This window comes from Aureobasidium pullulans (assembly GCF_000721785.1).
Source record: "Aureobasidium pullulans EXF-150 unplaced genomic scaffold scaffold_5, whole genome shotgun sequence".
NCBI lineage: Eukaryota > Fungi > Ascomycota > Dothideomycetes > Dothideales > Saccotheciaceae > Aureobasidium > Aureobasidium pullulans.
In genome coordinates, this window is record NW_021941025.1 from 25,562 (window position 1) to 43,677 (window position 18,116).

Here is an 18,116-nt window from a genome sequence, read left to right on the forward strand (position 1 = left end):
GGGGGGTTCAAGGATGAAACAACCGGCGTGGTGCGTTCGATGTTATCCCGCGGTTCTCCGTACTAGGGCGCCGCAGTAAGAAGCAGTTTGTCGTTGGAGTGGTCGAGGTGGCTTGTTGATGTGCAGGAAAGTTCTGAGGATCGAAGCAAACGCGGCGAGGCGAGCGTGGACTTTGAGAAGGCGGGAGAAGACAACCATTTTGCCTCAACATCAAATCACGGTTGCGAAAGACTACTCAAGTAGCTTGGAACTGTATGTGTGTATTGTCTGACTTTTCCTTCAAGTCTCAGGCACAGTGGGTGGTGTCGCAAAGTGGGACAGGGCCACACCAACAACAGAGGTTGGTCAAAGCTCCGCAAGCTCCGCAAGCTCCGCAAGCTTCAAGCCTCAACTTCTCGCGACTTGAGTTCTGGCATTGCCGGACTGTCGACTCCTATGTCCAGAGACACGAGATATCCGACTATCCAGCTGAGCCGGAACTAAGCTTCTTCACCGTCCCCCTCGCCGTTTTATTTGAGCGCCAGGCCTCCGAACCAGCCTTTCATCATTGCGTCTTCCGACTACAACCGCGACAGCGACGTCGAGGTCTTCACGCCAGCACGCACATCTGGCAGATGGGTCGCTAACAGTCGCAATGTTCCGCCCGAAGCAGCTCAGTATACTGGAAGACTATGGACCTCATGGACGTTTATTTGCCGACATCTGGAGCAGATTCAAGAGATTGGAAGCACACAGCATTGCTTGCGATTGAGCCGCACCGAAAGGCGACAGTCGCTTGAGCTTATCCAAGCCCTGCTTTGAAAGAGGTCGCGGGCTCGACCAGCGTGCCGTCGCCCAAGCTGCCCCCAAGCACCACTTCTGGATCAGGCATACCGCAATGCGCCGCCCGCCTCTCTTTCGCAACTCTGCCCCAATCATATACCTGCCGAACCGTCAACCCCCGTCCAAATGGCAGTGCGGTCTGAGAGAAACCTGAACCATACAAGGCCCCGGCCAAGACAAGAGATGGAAGTTACAAGGATACAAAACTTTACGCTTCCCTTTTCGTGTGCCCTGGGTGCTCCTGCTTTCGGCTGAAGTTACCTCGACTGAGCCTTGAAGCTGCGTACTTGTCAGAGCCCGTACTTCTTTTGCCGACATCAAGCGCGAAGAGAAATCAAGCCTCACAACGGAAACGTTCAGAAGACCGAACAGCGGATGATTCAATTCAACCTCTCTCACACTGGCGGTTTCATTGACTCTTTCTTCGCATGCCTGCACATGCCTGGCCTCTCTCCCATCCTATCCTCGCTGTTCATCAACGTTGCTTCTGGATGTCTTCTTCAGCCGACGACGGAGCCCATGACCGCCGCCGCGGACCGTGTACGTACCCCGACTTCAGATCTCTTGTCTAGAAGTACAATGCAACATTCCAAGACCTCCTTATCGCTTCCAAAGAGACCCGTTGCTGCATTGAGTCGGAATACTCGGGCACAAAGCTCAACCTCCGCCATGGCAAAGTCATTGACGACGATGTTGTGTATCACCCCCGAGGGCATGGTCAGGAGAGGTCTACATCGCAATTCTGTCATACTGTTTCTGGTCTCTGTCCATATGTCATAACATCTGCACTTCTTGCGGTGGTCTCCATGTTGTCAAGCGTAAGCATTGTCGTTTACTGTAAGATTCTCTCAATGATACTATCTTTATTCCCACACCCGTGTCCTTGAGATATTCTCACCTGATCTTATTGATATTTTCCAGAATGATCACCGACTTCCATCCAGCTGACTCGAAGTTTCCGTTCTCTGTCTTGGCTGATTGAGTATGTGAAGTTCAAATTCGCGTCAACACGCCCCTTGACAATCACACGCGAGAAATTCATATTGTTGTTTCGCTTTCACACCATTTGGATTTCCCGGCGCAGAACTATTTGATCGGCGCCGCCGCCAATATTCTCTTCTTCTCTTCCACAACAACAAACCCAACTTCGCAACAATGGCATCCCATCAGATCATCCGCGACACTCTTCGCTGCACCGAGTGCGCCGTCAAGGGTGTACCCTGCAACAAGATCGATATCAGCATCAACCTGGAAAGACCCTGCAGCACTTGCCATGCCAACGGCTGCCGCAATGGTGATAATGCAGGTAAGTGACCTCTTCCTCCTTTCTCAAGATCTTACACCCTCCTGAACTCCTGGGCCGACACGCCGAAACAGATCACTAATTACGTCTCAGACATGTGGCTGGCCTTCCGCAGCACAGTCATCAACGATATCGTGCCTGCTCACCTGGTCAACAACCTCAAGGCCCTGCTCGACGCCAACTTCGCCAACGACCCTGTCCTCCTCTTCGCCTCCCTTGCCCTCGTCGCCTACTCTCCTGTATGGGTCCAGTACAACCTCGGTCCTGGCCTCCTGGACCAGGCGACTGACCTCAAGAGAACCTTCCGCTATGACAACAACTCTTGCTTCACTGGCTTCGTCATGCATCTTATCCTCGCCCCTACCCTCATGGCATGTCTCCTGAGCGGACCCACCGACACTCTTGCCGCCGACCTTACCGGTACGCTCCGCTTGATCGCAGTCATGAAGAACACCATCCTCCCTTACCACCAAATCTTCGACGGCAACCTCGACTCCAGAGCCTTCATCCGCAACTCTCTGAGCACCGGTCATCAGGCCACTGCTTCTGTACTCGAACAGCGTCAACCTGTCTCGGCCATGATTGGTCTGATCAACGCCATTCCCGCCACCACATGGGGCAACCACACAGACGATTGCAAAAAGTTCCTGCGCATCGCTATCACTGATGTCTATGAGCTTGACGACAGACGTATCCGTGCCCTGTCCCAAACCAACCCAGCCACCAATGTCGAAAGAGAAGTCCTGCAGTGGCTTGCCGTCTCCCAGTTCCCTCCTGGATTCCTCGACACAGTCGGAACTCACCATCTTATCGTACGATCGCGCAAGTCCACCAGTCAGCGCTGTTAGGAAGGCTTGCATCATGAAGCTGGCTTAGACGAGCACATGCCGAGAAGTTGGTTTGCGATTGGAGATAGCTGGATAATTCGACTCTGACAGAAGCAACCTGTTACATGCGGAGTGTTTTTCCGAATCGTGGCGCAGATCAACAACAACCTTATGTCGGCAGAAGAACAAGCTTCGAGGATTTCTTGCAGATCCCGGCCCATGCAGAGATATATAACGCCGTTGAGGGTCTGGCTTGCAGGACGTTTGTCGTGGCAGGCACGTATGCAGGATCTTCGGCACTTCGACACTGGTCTTGATTGGTTGGCGCCAGCTCCAAGCACACACGTCTACTAGTTGCAGATTCAATACAGAAGCAACACTATCATACGATCAGAGTGTCATGACGGATGAATACAGCGTTTGGATTGTTCTATAGACTAGCAGAATCTGACGAAAGATACCCTTGCACTTGACTTGTCTCGAACGTCCAGAGTCCCCTGGCACTCGGCCGTTGGGAGACCGTGACCTTGATATCAGAGGCGGGATGACTATATACAACAGCAACTATATTAGCATGTATTCGCGAGAAAGAACAACTGCACGAATAAGACAACTTACGTGATTGCGGCACTCATATCCTTATCGTTCCATCCGAGCTTCGGCCACTCTATCTTTCCTGATCCATATGTGATGTCAAACCGCATGATCATCATTGCGGTCAAGGAGAGTAGTTCAGTGGTGACAAAGTGTCTGCCAGGACATAGTGTCTGGCCGCCTCCAAAGGCTCTGAAAGCTCCCGGCACACTTTGTCGCTTGGCTTGTCGACGGCGCTCCTCGCCTGTTGCGTCTGACTTGTCGCTCTTTGTGTCGTTGTCGGCCAAGAAGCGGTATGCGTCGAACTGTGCTGCGTCGGGGCCCCAGACCGAAACATCGTTGTGAATCACGATTGCTGGCATCTGTACTACATTGCCCTTCTTCAACAGGTATTGCTGGTCCAAAACGGTGTCTGCAGTCACTTCGCGGAATGAAGATCCGTCAGCATGGTGTCTCAGGATCTCCAGCCAGGTCGAGTTAAGGAGAGGGCACTTGGTCTTCAGATCAGCAACGGGAATGGTTCGGGCCACCACACCACTTTCAAACTCCTTGGGCCGAACGATGGTGGCGACTTCGGTACGCAAGTCTTTGAGCAGTTTCTCGTCCTTGTAGATGTAGTAGAGAAGCCAGAATGCGGAGGGCAGAGTGTTGACGAGCATCGCGATCACTGTGGCCAGTTCGAACCGAGCCATATCTTCATGACTAAGCCCATACTTGGCGGTATGCTCATGGATGCCCTTGACCAGATGACCAGCAGAATGCTGCTTGCCCGCTGCAAAGTATGCTGTCAAAGCTTTGATGGTCTTTTCACGACCATAGTATGCTTTGGGACATGAGACCGTAGGGAAGATACCGGCGAACACTGCCGAAAGGGATTAGCAAAGGTTCTACTGCGACATCATGAGGCCATCGTACCCATCATCATGTTCTCCTCAAAGTTCCAGAATGCCTCACCTACTTTGGGGTCCACGAATGGGTTCCCCGGGCCATATGAAGCCGCTGTAACGATGTTTGTCAACTCCAGCTTGAGCCATTCAAGAAGTCCAATTTCTTTTGGATCCTCCGAAGTGTCTCTGATCAGTCTCTCGAATGTGCCAGACATTCCCTGGAGCATCTTGCGATTCAGCTCGTCAAGACCTTCGCCGGGGTTGAGCGCGACATGAGATGCGTTGACTGCTTCATGCCAGAGTTCCCAGGGTCCTCGTGCAAGATCCACATTGTCCTGAGCGAGCCTCTCTGCTTCTGCGCTGACGCCAAAAAGTCGACGATGATTTTTGGTCGCAAAAGGACCGAATAGCAGAGTCTTCGAGTTCTTCATCACCGAAGTGATCAAGTGTGGGGTGTTCACGACGTATAGTTTACCTGCAGGCATGGGCAAGCTGTAGATGGGGAGTGTGCTTCTTTTTCTGTAAATTGTTAGTGTGCAGCCGTGGGAGATGATGATATTGCGATACCTCAGGCGAAGCATGTATTGTGTGCGATGTTGCATAATGCCCAGCAGATGACCAAACCATGGTATCTTCGATGGGAGGATCGGAGGCTCTGTTTCTTCGTGAAAGATGCCGAACCAGTGTTCCAGCAAGCCATACAGCGCTGCGGCGACAGCAAGCGCTGAGAATGTGTAGTTCGACAAGAACATAGTGTGATGTTCAAAATGCTTCTGCTCCACGAGATATGTTGCATGTATGGTAATTAAGTGTCGCGACAAGGCACGTCGCAGTCTCTCACCCGCGCATCCCGTCGTACCTCAACAGATTTATGCTCACGTAGGTACGAATCGACAGCGGAGTCCTGAAGCTCTGTAGGGTCTCAACCGTACACAAACGTGAAGGATGAGTATAGCCGAAGCCAATGAAGAAGTACACATGCTTTGATCCATCGTTCATCCCCAGGATCGATCTTAAAGCATGTTGGGTCGGGATGCGCGCGTCCACCCGCAGCGGGAACCAGTGCGTATTCTCGAATTCAAGTTCCTCTGGAATTTCGTCGCGGGGTTTGTGATGGCCGCCGACGCGTTTTTGACTATGCTTCGAACAACATTTAGACATAACTCGACGAGATATTAAGCTAGTAAGCTGATTTTTGTTTGCTTAAGAGCGCAAATGTGTAAATTGTATTTCTACAAGTTTTTGTAGTCCTAAAATCGGCTACTAATAGAGTTATAGTTAAGATACTGCTAAATCTGCTTTATCTTAGGCTATAGTTAGGCTACTATAGTATAGTCTATACTATCAGAAGCGCTATATTTTAAAGTCTCTTCTATATTACTAATAGCTTTAGACTATGTGTTGTTAAGAAGTTATAGGTAGACAAATAATTCTTACCATTTTTAGGGATTCGATCAATTATTCTTCTTTCTTTGCTCTGTAAATAAATGAGAACATCATAATTTCTAAAAGGCAACAGATATCTAATTTTCTACTTAATTACCGAGAAAGGGTAGTTTAAAACTTGATGTATATATACATAGTATCTATCTACATATCCTATATGAATCTTATAAGTTAGTAGAGTGTGTGTCGTGCGCAATCTCGTGTAATACTTAATATTTAAGCCGACTGATTTCGAGGCGCGCCCACGCCAAGTAGACCCCAAAATTCTAGAAGAACTTGAATGCGAGAATACCAGATCCACCTTCCGGAGTTGGAACTCCAAGCTTTCAAACGTCAGATCCTGCAAAACCGTGCCCTGTCGCATAAGGATTTTTCTAGTGCGTGAATGCAATTGTAGAATTCGGCATCGACGCCGTTTTGAGATCGCTCATAAAATCCTTCTCGATCTACAGGAGCGCTGATCACTGAGGTCTGCTATAGCAAAGCATAAACCTCGCGGAAAGTGGCCCAATGGGGATAAGTGCCACGTGGATGACCGACTACAGACATGAGTGCGTGGAGCGCAGAGTGACACAATGAACAGATATGATTGAGAAATAGCGCATTCTATTTACGACAGACTCTTTACTCCACGCCTGATTCCTTCGTCGACCGAAACTAACGGAGTATAATGCAGGCGTTCTTTCACCTTGGAGATGTCATGAGTACGGTTGAGACACAAGTGCTCAATGCTTTCTCGAGACAAGGAAGAAGGAGACTTTCTGCCGAGCGTGAAAGCCCACGTTGCCAGATCGCTTGCGCTGCCTAACCCCAGTGCGACCTTCGTAGGAATGACTCTAGGCTTGAGCTTGGACACATCATAACCGCTGGCTGCCCAGACCTTCTTCATGAAGTCGTAGAAGTGTTGCGGATCATCGTTCGTAACGAAGAACGACTCGCCACTGACTTGCTTGCATTTCTCCGATCCCTCAGCTGCTTCACGTACAAGCGCCTCAGCAGCCAGTATGTGGGCCTCCGCGACATTCCCAACGTAGACGAAATCATACAGGGCAGAGTTGAGTCCGATTTGGAAGTTCTGCTGATTGTTGTCCAGCTGTGAAAGCACGGTCGGCAGAAGCTGCGAGTCGTCTTCACCAAAGATGACGCAGGGTCTGATGGTGGCTGTGCGAAGACCTCCGGCGTCAATAGGCAAAGAGTTGTTCGCTGCCAGAGTTACAGCATCAGCGATAGCTTTGGATGAAGTCGGAAATCGACGACTGTCGCGATTCCCATCGACAGGATCCGACTCCTTTGCGCCGGTGTAGTCGGTCGCGAGGACAGTGTGCGCTGAGGAGGTGTAGATGAATCCTGCAGTGGCAGGGCAAGAGGCAGCAGCTCTGAGCAAGTTCAAGGTTCCATCCACGTTGATCTTGTAATGCGACTCGGGTGTCCCTTTCTGAGGGAAGGTGGTTGGGGCGACTGTGTTGATCACGACTTGGGGGTTGACTTTCTGGAAGATCGAGTGTACGGAGCTCTCCGAGAGCAGATCGCCCTCCAAGTATTCGACTTGAGGCCTTCGGTGTTGTCCGTTCGACCGTCCCATCACAGAAATCTTGATGTTGTTGTCTTTGGCCAGAAGATGGTCAACGATGTGATGTCCCACGAAACCGCATCCTCCAACGACGAGGACTGACTGAAGCTTTGTCATTGTGAGAGAGTGATGCAAGCTTGGAAGGGAAAATGGGTCAAACACCCAAGTGGAAAACCGTAACCCTAAGTGTTTCTCTGCGAATGACGTGATGGTAACTCCTCAGTCGTGGACTCGTGGCTTCCAAGAGTCCGGAGATGCATGTCGCGCTCATCATTACACCAAAGGTTAATAAGCTGGATTTGCGTTCAAGTGATTCTAAGACGCCCGCCGCGCATCCCGCTCGAGCGGGTTCATCTTAGATCCTTCGATTGGGCTTGCCACAAGCTTTAGATCCTTCTGCAGATCTCAACGGCTCAAACACTAGCGCCCGCAACAACACCATAGGGTAAGTTTAGCCAGCGATATAGAGATATGGTGCCTGAATATACAGCATAGGCACATTTCGGCGGTCAAATTAGCGCCTCTGCCGCTCGAATCGGCTTTTGGTGGTTGTACAGGAATGTCTCACCATATCAAGATAATGCCCCCAAGACGCTGTGGGTCCCAGTGCTTGTCAATCTCCTCCAAAGCACGTGTCTTTGCCTAAACACACATGGAAGTCGTGCCGTCCTGGTCTATCATCTTCCAGACTAAGCAAGATCGTTGTCCGAGGCCTCGCGACATGAAGCCATTTGTGGTAAGCCGGGGGCTCTACACGTCTGCCGTTATAGTCAAGGCCAACCATTACTCCAATGTGCTTGACAACGTGTGAGCAAAGTTCTTCCTTCACGATATGCATCCTTCGACTATATGCTTTCACTCGTCATATACCGTGCCCTGATATAGTCGCAGGCTCTCGTAGGATTGTTGTTGAGGTAGGACGGTATCCAGATCAAAGATCTCATCGAGCGTTGGGTATGGCGACTCTGCTAGATTTGGAAGAATACCATCCTGAGGACGCTCATATACGGTGACCTCTGCCCTGCTTTCTAGTTACTGCAGCATGGTTCTAGCGATGGCAGCAACAATCCAAACTCTTGTGTCTGAAGGACAAACACTCCTCTTTGGCGAGCATCTCAATGCCTCTAAGCCAAAGTCTTACATCCTATCAAAAGATGCCAATGACTTCTGGTCTTATGACTATCTCTTATTCTCCATGAGCAGTTTTAGTACGCCCGCTCGAGTGTGCTTGTTCATCATGCTGCTCTTACTACCGTTCGCTGCGACGTACATCATAACATCACTGCTCTTCAAGGCCACTAGGTGGAGCAATGTCAGGGGCAGGAGAGCTCCTTTGGTCCCGTACAGCATTCCCGTGGTTGGACATGCCATGGCTTTCGCCTTCAGCGTGGCGGACCTCATTCAGGATAATCTGTGAGTCGCATGCAATTCTTCAAACACCTGACCTGATCGTTGACCATCGATGCAGACATTTGTGCGCGAATGAGCTCGACAACTACAGTCCAATCCGCTTCAAGGGTATGAACGTCGAGCTTTCGTTCATCTCTGGGCCCAAGAATGTTTTCTCTTTGTTCAGGCAATCCCGAAAATTCTCTGCCAAAGCCAGTGTGATGATTGCTATCGATCGCTTGTTCGGAACGCCCAAGCATCTGGTACCGAGCTTCTACGACCACGACGATACAGGCTACGATGGAAAGCCAGACTCCGGATCTCGAGATGTCGCCCCTCATCTGCGTATCCATCACACAGTGCATGTGCAGGTCATCAAGTACTTGTCTGGATCCGGCTTGAAGCCTATGACTAACAAGCTGATGGAAAACATCGCAAAGACCATGCTCAGCAGCGGTATAGGCGGTGTGTGGCTTGAGATGGAAGATCTGTTCGACTTTTGCAAATTAAAGTTATTGCACGCATCGATCAACTCCATGTTCGGCGAGTATCTTACGGCTTTGCACCCTGACTTCGTGGACGACTACTGGAAGTTTGACGACTGTACCACGACTCTGGTCAAAGGCTTCCCAAGCTTCATGGTCCCGAGATCTTGGGCTGCACGTCGCAAATGTCTCGACAGTCTCAAGCACTGGAAGGCGTACGTCGAAAAGCTTGTGGACGCTGATGGTCGCACTTTCTACGAAGGCCTCGACCCCCATTTCGGATCTCAATTCATTCGTCAGCGTCATGAGGGCTTCAACAAGATGGAGCCCATGAACGCAGATTCTATTGCATCCGAAGATCTTGCAATCATGTGGGCGTAAGTTGTCTAACTGTTCGACCAACCGAATGAAACACTAACAGCGTGCAGAGCAAACTCGAATGCCATTCCTGCGGCCTATTGGTTCCTCTATGAGATTTTCAGAGATCCTGAACTGTTGGGTAGAGTACGATCTGAGGTCGATGGGGCTCGTACGAATGCACATGAGCCAGATGCTCCGCCGCGTTTCGACTTGGAGGCTCTCATCAAGTCGCCCTTGCTACAGAGCATATACGCCGAGACGCTTCGACTGCAGACGGCTATCCTCATCGCCAGGATGCCAGCCAGAGAAGACTATCAGCTCGGCGACTACTCGTTCAAGAAGGACAGGCTCCTTGTGGCGGCTTCCTACATTGCCCATCATGACACTAAGGTGTGGAACCAGGGCACCGTGGACGATCCTCATCCCCTCAACCAATTCTGGGCTGAGCGCTTCCTCCTCAAGACGGGTTCGGACCACAGCGGGCCACTGCTACAGTCATATCGTAAGAAGCACGTTGACATCCCAGCCACCACCAGGCCCGAACTGCCAGTCAGAGTCGATTCGGCGATGGAAGACTCAGCAGTACAACCCGAAGTGAAGTACTCGACTGACGGTCTTGCTGGCGCTTGGGTGCCATATGGTGGCGGCCAAAGTCTGTGTCCCGGTCGACACTATGCGAAACAGGAAATGCTTATGACTTTTGCAATCATGTCCACCTGTTTCGATATCGAGATATTGCAGGAGCCGGGCGAAGTGACTCTGCCAGATCTCGGGTACTTTGGTCTGGGTGTGCTGCCCCCAAAGAACATTCCGGAAGGATTCGGTGGTTGAATAGATTATGAGCTGGTGTTTGTCTTTCTCGCAGTAATCTTACTGTCAGAGATGAAAACATTGTCTTTTTTGCGCATAAGCTTTCACATGACAAGCTCAAGCTGATCAAAATCCTGGCTGCCTGAAAGCCAGTTCTCGAAGATACCCGGGGGCAAGAAATTGAAGCCGCCACTGTTACCACCTTCTTGAGACAAGTCGATCCTATTGAGACGACCTTGGGCGGTCGGATAGCCCGACGACGAAGGTGTCGCATGGCTACTGTCCGGGCTGAAAACGGGGACTTGGTCCCGAACATGCATTTCCCTGGTAGACATTCGAATGTATCGTGTAGCAAGTAACAGAAATGTTTCACAGAGTACTCGGAAGTTGAGCATAGGTCTTGCCGTTCGCAGATTGAGACTTTCGAGAGAGATAGTGAATGCTTCCATGAGCTTAAGATCGTCCAGATCGAAACTGACAATGACATGGCAGAAAAGGACGATGAACGGTGTGAAGGGGCTATTCAAGATGGTCCAGTTTGCATAATCGTTAGCGCTTCCATCTTGCCGATCTCGTACATGTTCGATGGCGTCCTGGTGTAAACGAAGAGTCAATCGCGCAGCCGATAGACATCGAGGATCAATGTCAAAGCCAGCACGGCCTTCTGACGGAGAAGCAGCTCGGTATGTCAAGGTTCGGAGGCAGCCGATGACTACTGCATTGGACTTGACAAGATATATCATATACTGGCGCCGATAGACTGTTGACTCTACGATGCTGGAGCTTTTGTATGCTATAGCGTCAAGACGGAACTCAAGCTCCAGTACACGTTGTGATCGTTGTTTTGGTAATTGTTGCATTGAGCCGGGGCTGTAAAGTTGCTCGTATATCAGGCCGTGTGCGGTTGCGATGTCGATGAGGGTCAGGAACCACAGATGCCACGATCGATATTCTGATTCCACAGGATCTTTGGGGTAGCTAACACTTATGTCAAAGTCTTGTATGTTGGACGACCTTCCAAGTCTCAAGGAGAGACACTTGTCAAAGTAGTAAATCAACCAGAACAAGATCCTCTGAGCTTCGGCGTCCCGCGCGTAGCCGTCTGGCAGTCTGTGCCAACCCAAAGCCTGACACATGTTGGCTGCAGTTGACACCATCGGCCAAGCTGAAGCATAGTCAGATACCTGGATAGCATGGCCAGCGCCAAAAACAAGAGCTAAGACGTTGTCAAAAGTCGGTATGGACAAGACACTATAGCGTCGCAAACAGCTTTCGAACAGAAGCTTAAAGCTCTGGGCGTGTGCCCAATAGATCGAGTCAAAGGGGGTCTTGCATGCTGATAGGTACTCGGCAAACATGTAATGTAATCCACCGTACAAGGTCGTCTTGGTTGCCAGTGAGCAGGAGTCGAAATCAGAGTACAGCTGATCGCAAAGATGCATGAACTCATCCGGGGTGAAGAAGGGCAACCATATCGAAAAGAAGAGGCAATCCGCGGCCTGGGCACCACGAATGATGTTGAAAACAGACTCTTGAGGTGGCAGAGTAGTTCGAGGCGACTCTTGGTCCTCGTCGGTCGGGCCGGGCCGTAGAAGGCTGGCCTCGGTTCTCGAAGGACCCTGCATAGCGGCATGCAACGTCTTGAGAGCATCAATGACCTCAGGGTCACTGGACATGGACGGCGTTGACTGTAGCAGGTGCTCGATGACGCGGCGTGCGTTCCTCGAGTGAGCCATCAAAGATGTCTCGCCATCATATGGTCCATTCACGCTCCTGTCCATATTCACGTCCACAGTAAAACTGGCCCTGGTGTCTCTGACATCTGGTGTGAGCGTTGATGAGGGCGATATGGTATGCTCCTTGTTCAGAAGAGAGCGTAACATCTTGTTAGTTTCCATCAACAAAGTCTCCACGCTATGCAGACGCTCCTCCATAGCATCGATCTTGCGCTCACTGTCTTTGGTCAGTGATGGTTTGGAAACACTTAGGGTCCGCTTGGCTCACTATTGCCCCGAGATCAGCACCCTTTGCCGTTGCACTTGGGGTCTGTCTTTGGAAGTCTTGCATTGTATGCCGGCGGCAACGCAATTCGCACAAGGAGTCGCTCTGTCACAGCGGATCTGTGCGTGTCAGTGTCGGTGCTATGGCAAACCCGAACGCAGTACAGTGTACCTACTTTGCGGGAGCGACAATGGTCGCACTATACAACGGGATCAACACACAATGAATGGCAGAACAATTTGTGGCTAGTGCGAATACTCACAGCGCGACCGATGTGCACCTTTGGCGATCCTCCGACATTATCATCGGGATCGGACATGTTGGCAGCTCTTGATCGGAGAGGCTCTGGGCCGCAGTCTGAAAATCACGGGGCAGCAAGTCGTAGAGCAAAAGCGATGGAAACGGAGGATGGCGATGGCGGCGGGATAAGGGATGCGCGGGACGCGCCCGAGTGTCGCACGGGCCTGCTTTGTTGAGGACGGCTAATTCGATTAGCGCAACGCCCTCTGAATCCTTCCATCCACGAATCCTTCCAAGGAAAATGGGAAGCGACTCTTCTGTGGGATGCGCGCCTTCCGTCAAGCATGCGCGCGTCATGGCATTGGAACAATTGACAACCATATTATCGACATGGCTGCCAGGTCTGTTATCGCTGTCCTTGCGACTGCATTCACACACTCGACGTTGCCCTCAGTATACATGCCACGACAATGAGCGATGAAGATGAGCGCAAGCCGCTCGAACCACAAAGCTCCTACAAGAAGCCAACCAAAGGTTTTGCGGCATATCTGGTAGTCTTCGGTCCGGTTGTTCACCCACTCGACATGCTGATGAATCTTGTAGCGCTTTTTCACGTACGCCGATTCACTAAGCATAGCACTCTATGTTGTCGCTGCAATCTGTTTGCTGGCATGCGGTACTGCTCTGCCCATCCTCGACATTGTCTTTGGCAAGTTTGTCACTCAGTTCAACGACTTTGCAATAGGCCGCATTTCCAAAACTGCTTTCCAGAACAAGATCTCGGATACTGCCCTCATCCTCGTGTACATCTGTGTCGCTAAATTGGTACTCTTCTATATCGGCATGAACGCCATATCGGTCGCTTCTCTCCGGACTTCGAGAGCCTTTCGCATCGACTATGTTGATAAAACTTTGCGCCAGGAAATTGCATACTTCGATGGGAACGATCTCGGCTCAATAGCAATGGACGTCACCACCAGCGGAAATCTTGTCAGCCAGGGCACAGCAGAAAAGCTGGGTGTGACCTTGCAAGCTCTGTCGACCTTCATTACCGCCTTCGTAGTTGCTTTGGCTACTCAGTGGAAGCTGTCACTCATCACTATGTGCGTTGTCCCCGCCATAGTGATTACTTCTGCTACTTGCATCACCATCGACGCAAAGCAAGAAAGTAGAGTGTTGAAGTTCTACTCCGCTGCCGGCACGATGGCCAGCGAGGCTCTATCCAGTATCCGGATGGTCCACGCCTTCTGGGGGCAACCCAAAGTCTTGGCCAAGTATCAAACCATTTTGGATGCGGCAGAGAAAGAGGGAAGGAAAAAGTCAATCAACTACGGTGTCCTCTTCTCGATGCAATACTTCTGTGTGCTGTCGGGATACGCGTTGGCGTTTTGGGAAGGTATCCGGCTCTACTCTAGTGGCGAGATCACACAGCCTGGAGATGTGATTGTGTGAGTTCCACTGGAATTGAGGTCATGCCCAGCTTGCTGATCCAAGGACAGAGTCATCTTCGCAGTCCTTGTCGCCGCTACCTCCATCACCCAAGTCGCACCACAGATAGCTGTCGTCGCCAAATCCTGCTCGGCAGCCGAGAACCTTTTCAAGGTCATCGACCGAGAGCCAAAGTTGAATGCCCTTACCAATATTGGACAGACGATTCCCAACTCTCAGCTGCAAGGTCGAATCGAGTTTCGCGATGTTCACTTTGCCTATCCATCCAGACCGGACACTACAGTGCTCAATGGACTGACGATCAGCTTTCCTGCCAACAAGACGACAGCACTAGTCGGTGCCAGTGGATCTGGGAAAAGCACGATAGTTGGTCTCCTCGAGAGATGGTACGATCGCACGGAGGGCAGTATCACACTTGATGGAGTGGACATTACCGAGCTGGACGTGAAGTGGCTTCGTACACAGGCCCGCTTAGTTCAGCAGGTGAGAGCTGTTTTCAAACCTGTAGACAGATCGTATCTGACACCATACAGGAACCTGTTCTGTTCAACGCTAGTGTTTTTGAGAACGTTCGCAACGGCATCGCGAATTTTGATCACAGCCTTTCAGGAGATGCACAGCTGCGTCTTGTGAAAGAAGCCTGCGTCAAGGCAAACGCTCACGAATTTATATGCGCATTGCCTCAAGGATATCACACCAAGGTTGGTGAGAGAGCCGGAACTCTGTCTGGCGGTCAAAAGCAGCGTATTGCGATCGCTCGCAGCATCGTTTCAAACCCGCGGATCTTGCTCTTGGACGAAGCAACGAGTGCGCTAGATCCTGTGGCAGAAGGCAAGGTTCAAGCGGCCTTGGATGCCGTGCGACAATCCAGGACCACGATCATGATCGCACACAAGCTTTCGACTGTCCGAGAAGCTGACAACATTGCCGTCATCGAACGCGGTACCGTGGTTGAACAAGGCACGCACGAACAGCTCATCGCTACTAGAGGTGCATACTACCGTCTCGTCGCGGCCCAAGATCTTGGCAATAATCATGGTCGGAATAGCAGAGAAGACAGCCTTGCTACAACAGAAAAGCAAGACGATATCAACGAGGAAGTGGTGCAATTCCCAACCGAGCAATCCGACCCTGTATCACAGAGCTTGGACTATGGTATTCTTCACTGCGTCTCCAAATTTCTGGCCGAGCAGCGCAATCTATGGCCAGAATTCATGGTAGTCTGCATATCATGTGTGGTTGGAGGTACGCATACATACTCATTCTCCTGTGGTGGAACGATGACTAATTTCACGTAGGTCTTACTTATCCTGTGATGGCGATCCTGATATCCCGATTGATCAACTCGTTCAACAAGGGCCCCAGCCCTCAGCTTACACACGACGGCAACTTCTACTCGTTAATGCTCTTCATCACCGCTCTGATTAATCTAGCCGCCTATTTCTCGATGGGTTACGTGACAAACATCGTTTCGCAAAGACTGACACGCCGCTATCGTAGCGAGATTCTCGAATCTGTGCTTACTCAAGACATCAGTTTCTTCGATGAACAGCAGAATACTACTGGCGCGATTGTTTCGAGACTCTCCACTGCACCGACACAGTTGCAAGAGCTACTCGGTTTCAACGTGGCAATTATCTTCATCACGCTCGTCAATCTGGTGTCGACTTGTATCCTTGCTCTGATTGTCGGTTGGAAGCTGGCTTTGGTTGTTTTGTTTGGAGCTCTCCTTCCCATTATCATATCGGCATGGCTTCGCTTCGCTATGGAATCACGTTTGGAGTCTTCCATTGAGAAACGTTTTGCAGCCAGCGCTGCGATAGCGTCGGAATCTGTCGCTGCAATTCGTACTGTCGCTTCTTTGACGCTTGAAGACAAAATCGTTGAAAGGTACGAACAACCAGATTTGACTTGGGTAACGTTTACTGACGTTGTGCGCCGCAGATACAGCGACTGTCTCACAGACATTGTCGAAAAATCAGGTCGCAGCTTTTTGTGGATCAACTTTTTCTTCTCTGCTGCCCAAGCCATCGTCTTTGCCGCGATGGCGCTGACTTTCTGGTGAGTTTTAAGTCTCAACGACTTTCCGAGATATACTGACAACTCGTCTCCACAGGTACGGTGCACAGCTTGTTCTCCGCAACGAGTACACCCAAAATCAGTTCTTCATTATCTTCATCGCGGTTCTCTTCTCTGGCGAAGCCTGTGTGCAAGTGTCGACATTCACTACGAGTCTGAGCAGCGCCAGATCTGGCGCCAACTACATTCTTTGGTTACGTCAACAAAGATCCAAGCCTGCGCCATCGTTGAACGACGACAAGGAGGACTCGGATAACGAGAGGGCCGGTGGCCCAGCTGCAATCAACGTTATCGATCTAGAATTCGCCTACAAACAAAGGTCAGATGTCAAGGTCATCGAGGGCGTTCAGATGCAAATCGAGGAAGGCGAGTTTGTCGCATGCGTTGGCGCCTCGGGCTGCGGCAAATCGACCATGGTGAGCTTGTTAGAACGCTTCTACGACGCGACCTCGGGCCGGATCGAGTACAACTCCACGAACATCAATGAGCTTTACACCAAAAAATACCGCCATAACATCGCACTGGTGCAACAAGAACCAACGCTTCTTTCGGGGACGCTACGCGAGAACATCGCATTTGGTTTGGATGTTGAGCCCACGGATGAGCAGGTGGAAGATGCTTGCAAACAAGCTAACATCTGGGACTTTGTGACATCCCTTCCGGACGGACTGGCAACAAATTGCGGTAGCAGCGGCACACAACTGTCCGGCGGTCAGCGCCAGAGAATAGCGATTGCCAGGGCTTTGATCAGAAACCCGAGACTGCTGCTCTTGGATGAGGCTACGTCGGCGTTAGACACCGAGAGCGAGAGGATTGTGCAAGCTGCCATCGAGAAGGCCAGTCGCCAGGATATGACCACCGTTGCAATTGCACATCGCCTATCGACCATCAAGGGAGCAGACCGTATATTCGTGTTCAGCAATGGACAAATCGTCGAGAGTGGCGACCACAAGACTTTGACACAGCTGGGAGGCATGTACTACAATATGTGTCTGAGTCAGTCATTAGAATAGGATGCTCCGACAGTTGAGATGGTCAGCTATACTGCTTTGATTTGTGACTAGTATCATCCAGAAACTTCGACGATGTGTGCATTCATCATTCCGCCTTCTTCTCGATTTCACCCAAGTTTCTAGTTAAACACTGCGACCTGTATATCGTGCCTGTAGTTTTAACGACTGTTCGCTGTTCGAGATTTCGCAGTACATGCTTGATAATACCTTGACTTTGTTGTCAGAGCAAAAAGTGATATGAGTTCACGCTAGTTAAGGAGCGATCTGGTGGGCGTTCGTAACGCAAAGGTGAATTTAGGTCTACCCGACGACTTCCTCCACCCTTGTCTCTGAAAGAGCATTGGATGTCCGATCTGCACCAGGACATACATCTAACGTGCTCGAAATATGTTTTTCGACTCAGGAAGAGACTAGAAATTGCGAGGTGGAAAATGGTCCGGGTCGGGGAGCCAACAAGGATTGTGCATAATATCGGAAGCTGCACTTTTGCATACATGCCGCCACGCGCATTTCCTGTTTATAGCGATGACGTTTCTAAACGCGCTTTTACAAGTGTCCTCCGGTCAAATGTTGCATCCTCTCTCTGCCGACTTTCATAGGAATGTTCATAATAGTGGCGCATCCTTTTGTGTTATCTAACTCATGACGAACAGAGGTGCTACGACTAGAAACGTCTCGAGAAGTCATTGGAATCAGCGAGCTTTAGGCACTGTTTTCAGCTGCCGGTCACAACAAATTTTCTTAGGTAAGATGTCTAGCCTCTCAGATATATGGCTACCGCAAGAGTCATTTTGATCGCAAAAGCCGAGAAATGCCTCGTGCTTATCTTGTTCCTCCATTC

The 18,116-nt window shown here is 50.6% G+C and overlaps 7 protein-coding genes across 7 annotated transcripts; 3 read left to right on the plus strand and 4 right to left on the minus strand.

Annotated features, from left to right (window-relative positions):
* Positions 1-781: 781 nt before the first annotated feature.
* Positions 782-1,538, minus strand: M438DRAFT_353363 (uncharacterized protein; the record flags this gene model as incomplete). Its single annotated transcript, XM_029906864.1, has 3 exons — positions 782-972; positions 1,110-1,281; positions 1,371-1,538. The coding sequence occupies 3 exons, from the start codon at positions 1,536-1,538 to the stop codon at positions 782-784; spliced, it is 531 nt and encodes a 176-aa protein (XP_029762397.1).
* Positions 1,539-1,797: 259 nt separating this feature from the next.
* Positions 1,798-3,277, plus strand: M438DRAFT_172894 (uncharacterized protein). The gene is made up of 2 exons (XM_029899140.1): positions 1,798-2,128; positions 2,219-3,277. Exons 1-2 carry the CDS (start codon positions 1,978-1,980, stop codon positions 2,971-2,973), a joined length of 906 nt encoding a protein of 301 aa, XP_029762398.1. The 5' UTR covers positions 1,798-1,977; the 3' UTR covers positions 2,974-3,277.
* A 105-nt stretch (positions 3,278-3,382) lies between these two features.
* On the minus strand, positions 3,383-5,185 carry M438DRAFT_353365 (cytochrome P450; the record flags this gene model as incomplete). Its single annotated transcript, XM_029906865.1, has 4 exons — positions 3,383-3,500; positions 3,571-4,408; positions 4,462-4,952; positions 5,001-5,185. The coding sequence occupies 4 exons, from the start codon at positions 5,183-5,185 to the stop codon at positions 3,383-3,385; spliced, it is 1,632 nt and encodes a 543-aa protein (XP_029762399.1).
* A 1,304-nt stretch (positions 5,186-6,489) lies between these two features.
* M438DRAFT_353366 (NAD(P)-binding protein) lies at positions 6,490-7,566 on the minus strand (the record flags this gene model as incomplete). The annotated part of the gene is made up of 1 exon (XM_029906866.1): positions 6,490-7,566. One exon carries the CDS (start codon positions 7,564-7,566, stop codon positions 6,490-6,492), a length of 1,077 nt encoding a protein of 358 aa, XP_029762400.1.
* Positions 7,567-8,969: 1,403 nt separating this feature from the next.
* M438DRAFT_269072 (cytochrome P450) lies at positions 8,970-10,514 on the plus strand (the record flags this gene model as incomplete). Its single annotated transcript, XM_029900306.1, has 3 exons — positions 8,970-9,700; positions 9,752-10,185; positions 10,240-10,514. 3 exons carry the CDS (start codon positions 8,970-8,972, stop codon positions 10,512-10,514), a joined length of 1,440 nt encoding a protein of 479 aa, XP_029762401.1.
* Positions 10,515-10,597: 83 nt separating this feature from the next.
* Positions 10,598-12,813, minus strand: M438DRAFT_353368 (uncharacterized protein; the record flags this gene model as incomplete). Its single annotated transcript, XM_029906867.1, has 4 exons — positions 10,598-12,446; positions 12,498-12,613; positions 12,670-12,693; positions 12,757-12,813. 4 exons carry the CDS (start codon positions 12,811-12,813, stop codon positions 10,598-10,600), a joined length of 2,046 nt encoding a protein of 681 aa, XP_029762402.1.
* A 266-nt stretch (positions 12,814-13,079) lies between these two features.
* M438DRAFT_314541 (multidrug resistance protein 3) lies at positions 13,080-17,465 on the plus strand. The gene is made up of 7 exons (XM_029902607.1): positions 13,080-13,285; positions 13,338-14,182; positions 14,234-14,666; positions 14,717-15,428; positions 15,482-16,073; positions 16,128-16,244; positions 16,300-17,465. Exons 1-7 carry the CDS (start codon positions 13,205-13,207, stop codon positions 17,273-17,275), a joined length of 3,756 nt encoding a protein of 1,251 aa, XP_029762403.1. The 5' UTR covers positions 13,080-13,204; the 3' UTR covers positions 17,276-17,465.
* The last annotated feature ends 651 nt before the right edge of the window (positions 17,466-18,116 follow it).

What these genes read in the sequence shown, in the direction of transcription:
- M438DRAFT_172894 (XM_029899140.1), top strand. Translation starts at nt 1,978, where the DNA reads ATGGCATCCCATCAGATCATCCGCGACACTCTTCGCTGCACCGAGTGC. An exon ending in CCGCAATGGTGATAATGCAG is followed by an intron (nt 2,129 to 2,218) that starts GTAAGTGACCTC and finishes ATTACGTCTCAG; the next exon opens with ACATGTGGCTGGCCTTCCGC.
- M438DRAFT_314541 (XM_029902607.1), top strand. Translation starts at nt 13,205, where the DNA reads ATGAGCGATGAAGATGAGCGCAAGCCGCTCGAACCACAAAGCTCCTAC. An exon ending in CATATCATGTGTGGTTGGAG is followed by an intron (nt 15,429 to 15,481) that starts GTACGCATACAT and finishes AATTTCACGTAG; the next exon opens with GTCTTACTTATCCTGTGATG. An exon ending in GAAGACAAAATCGTTGAAAG is followed by an intron (nt 16,074 to 16,127) that starts GTACGAACAACC and finishes TGTGCGCCGCAG; the next exon opens with ATACAGCGACTGTCTCACAG.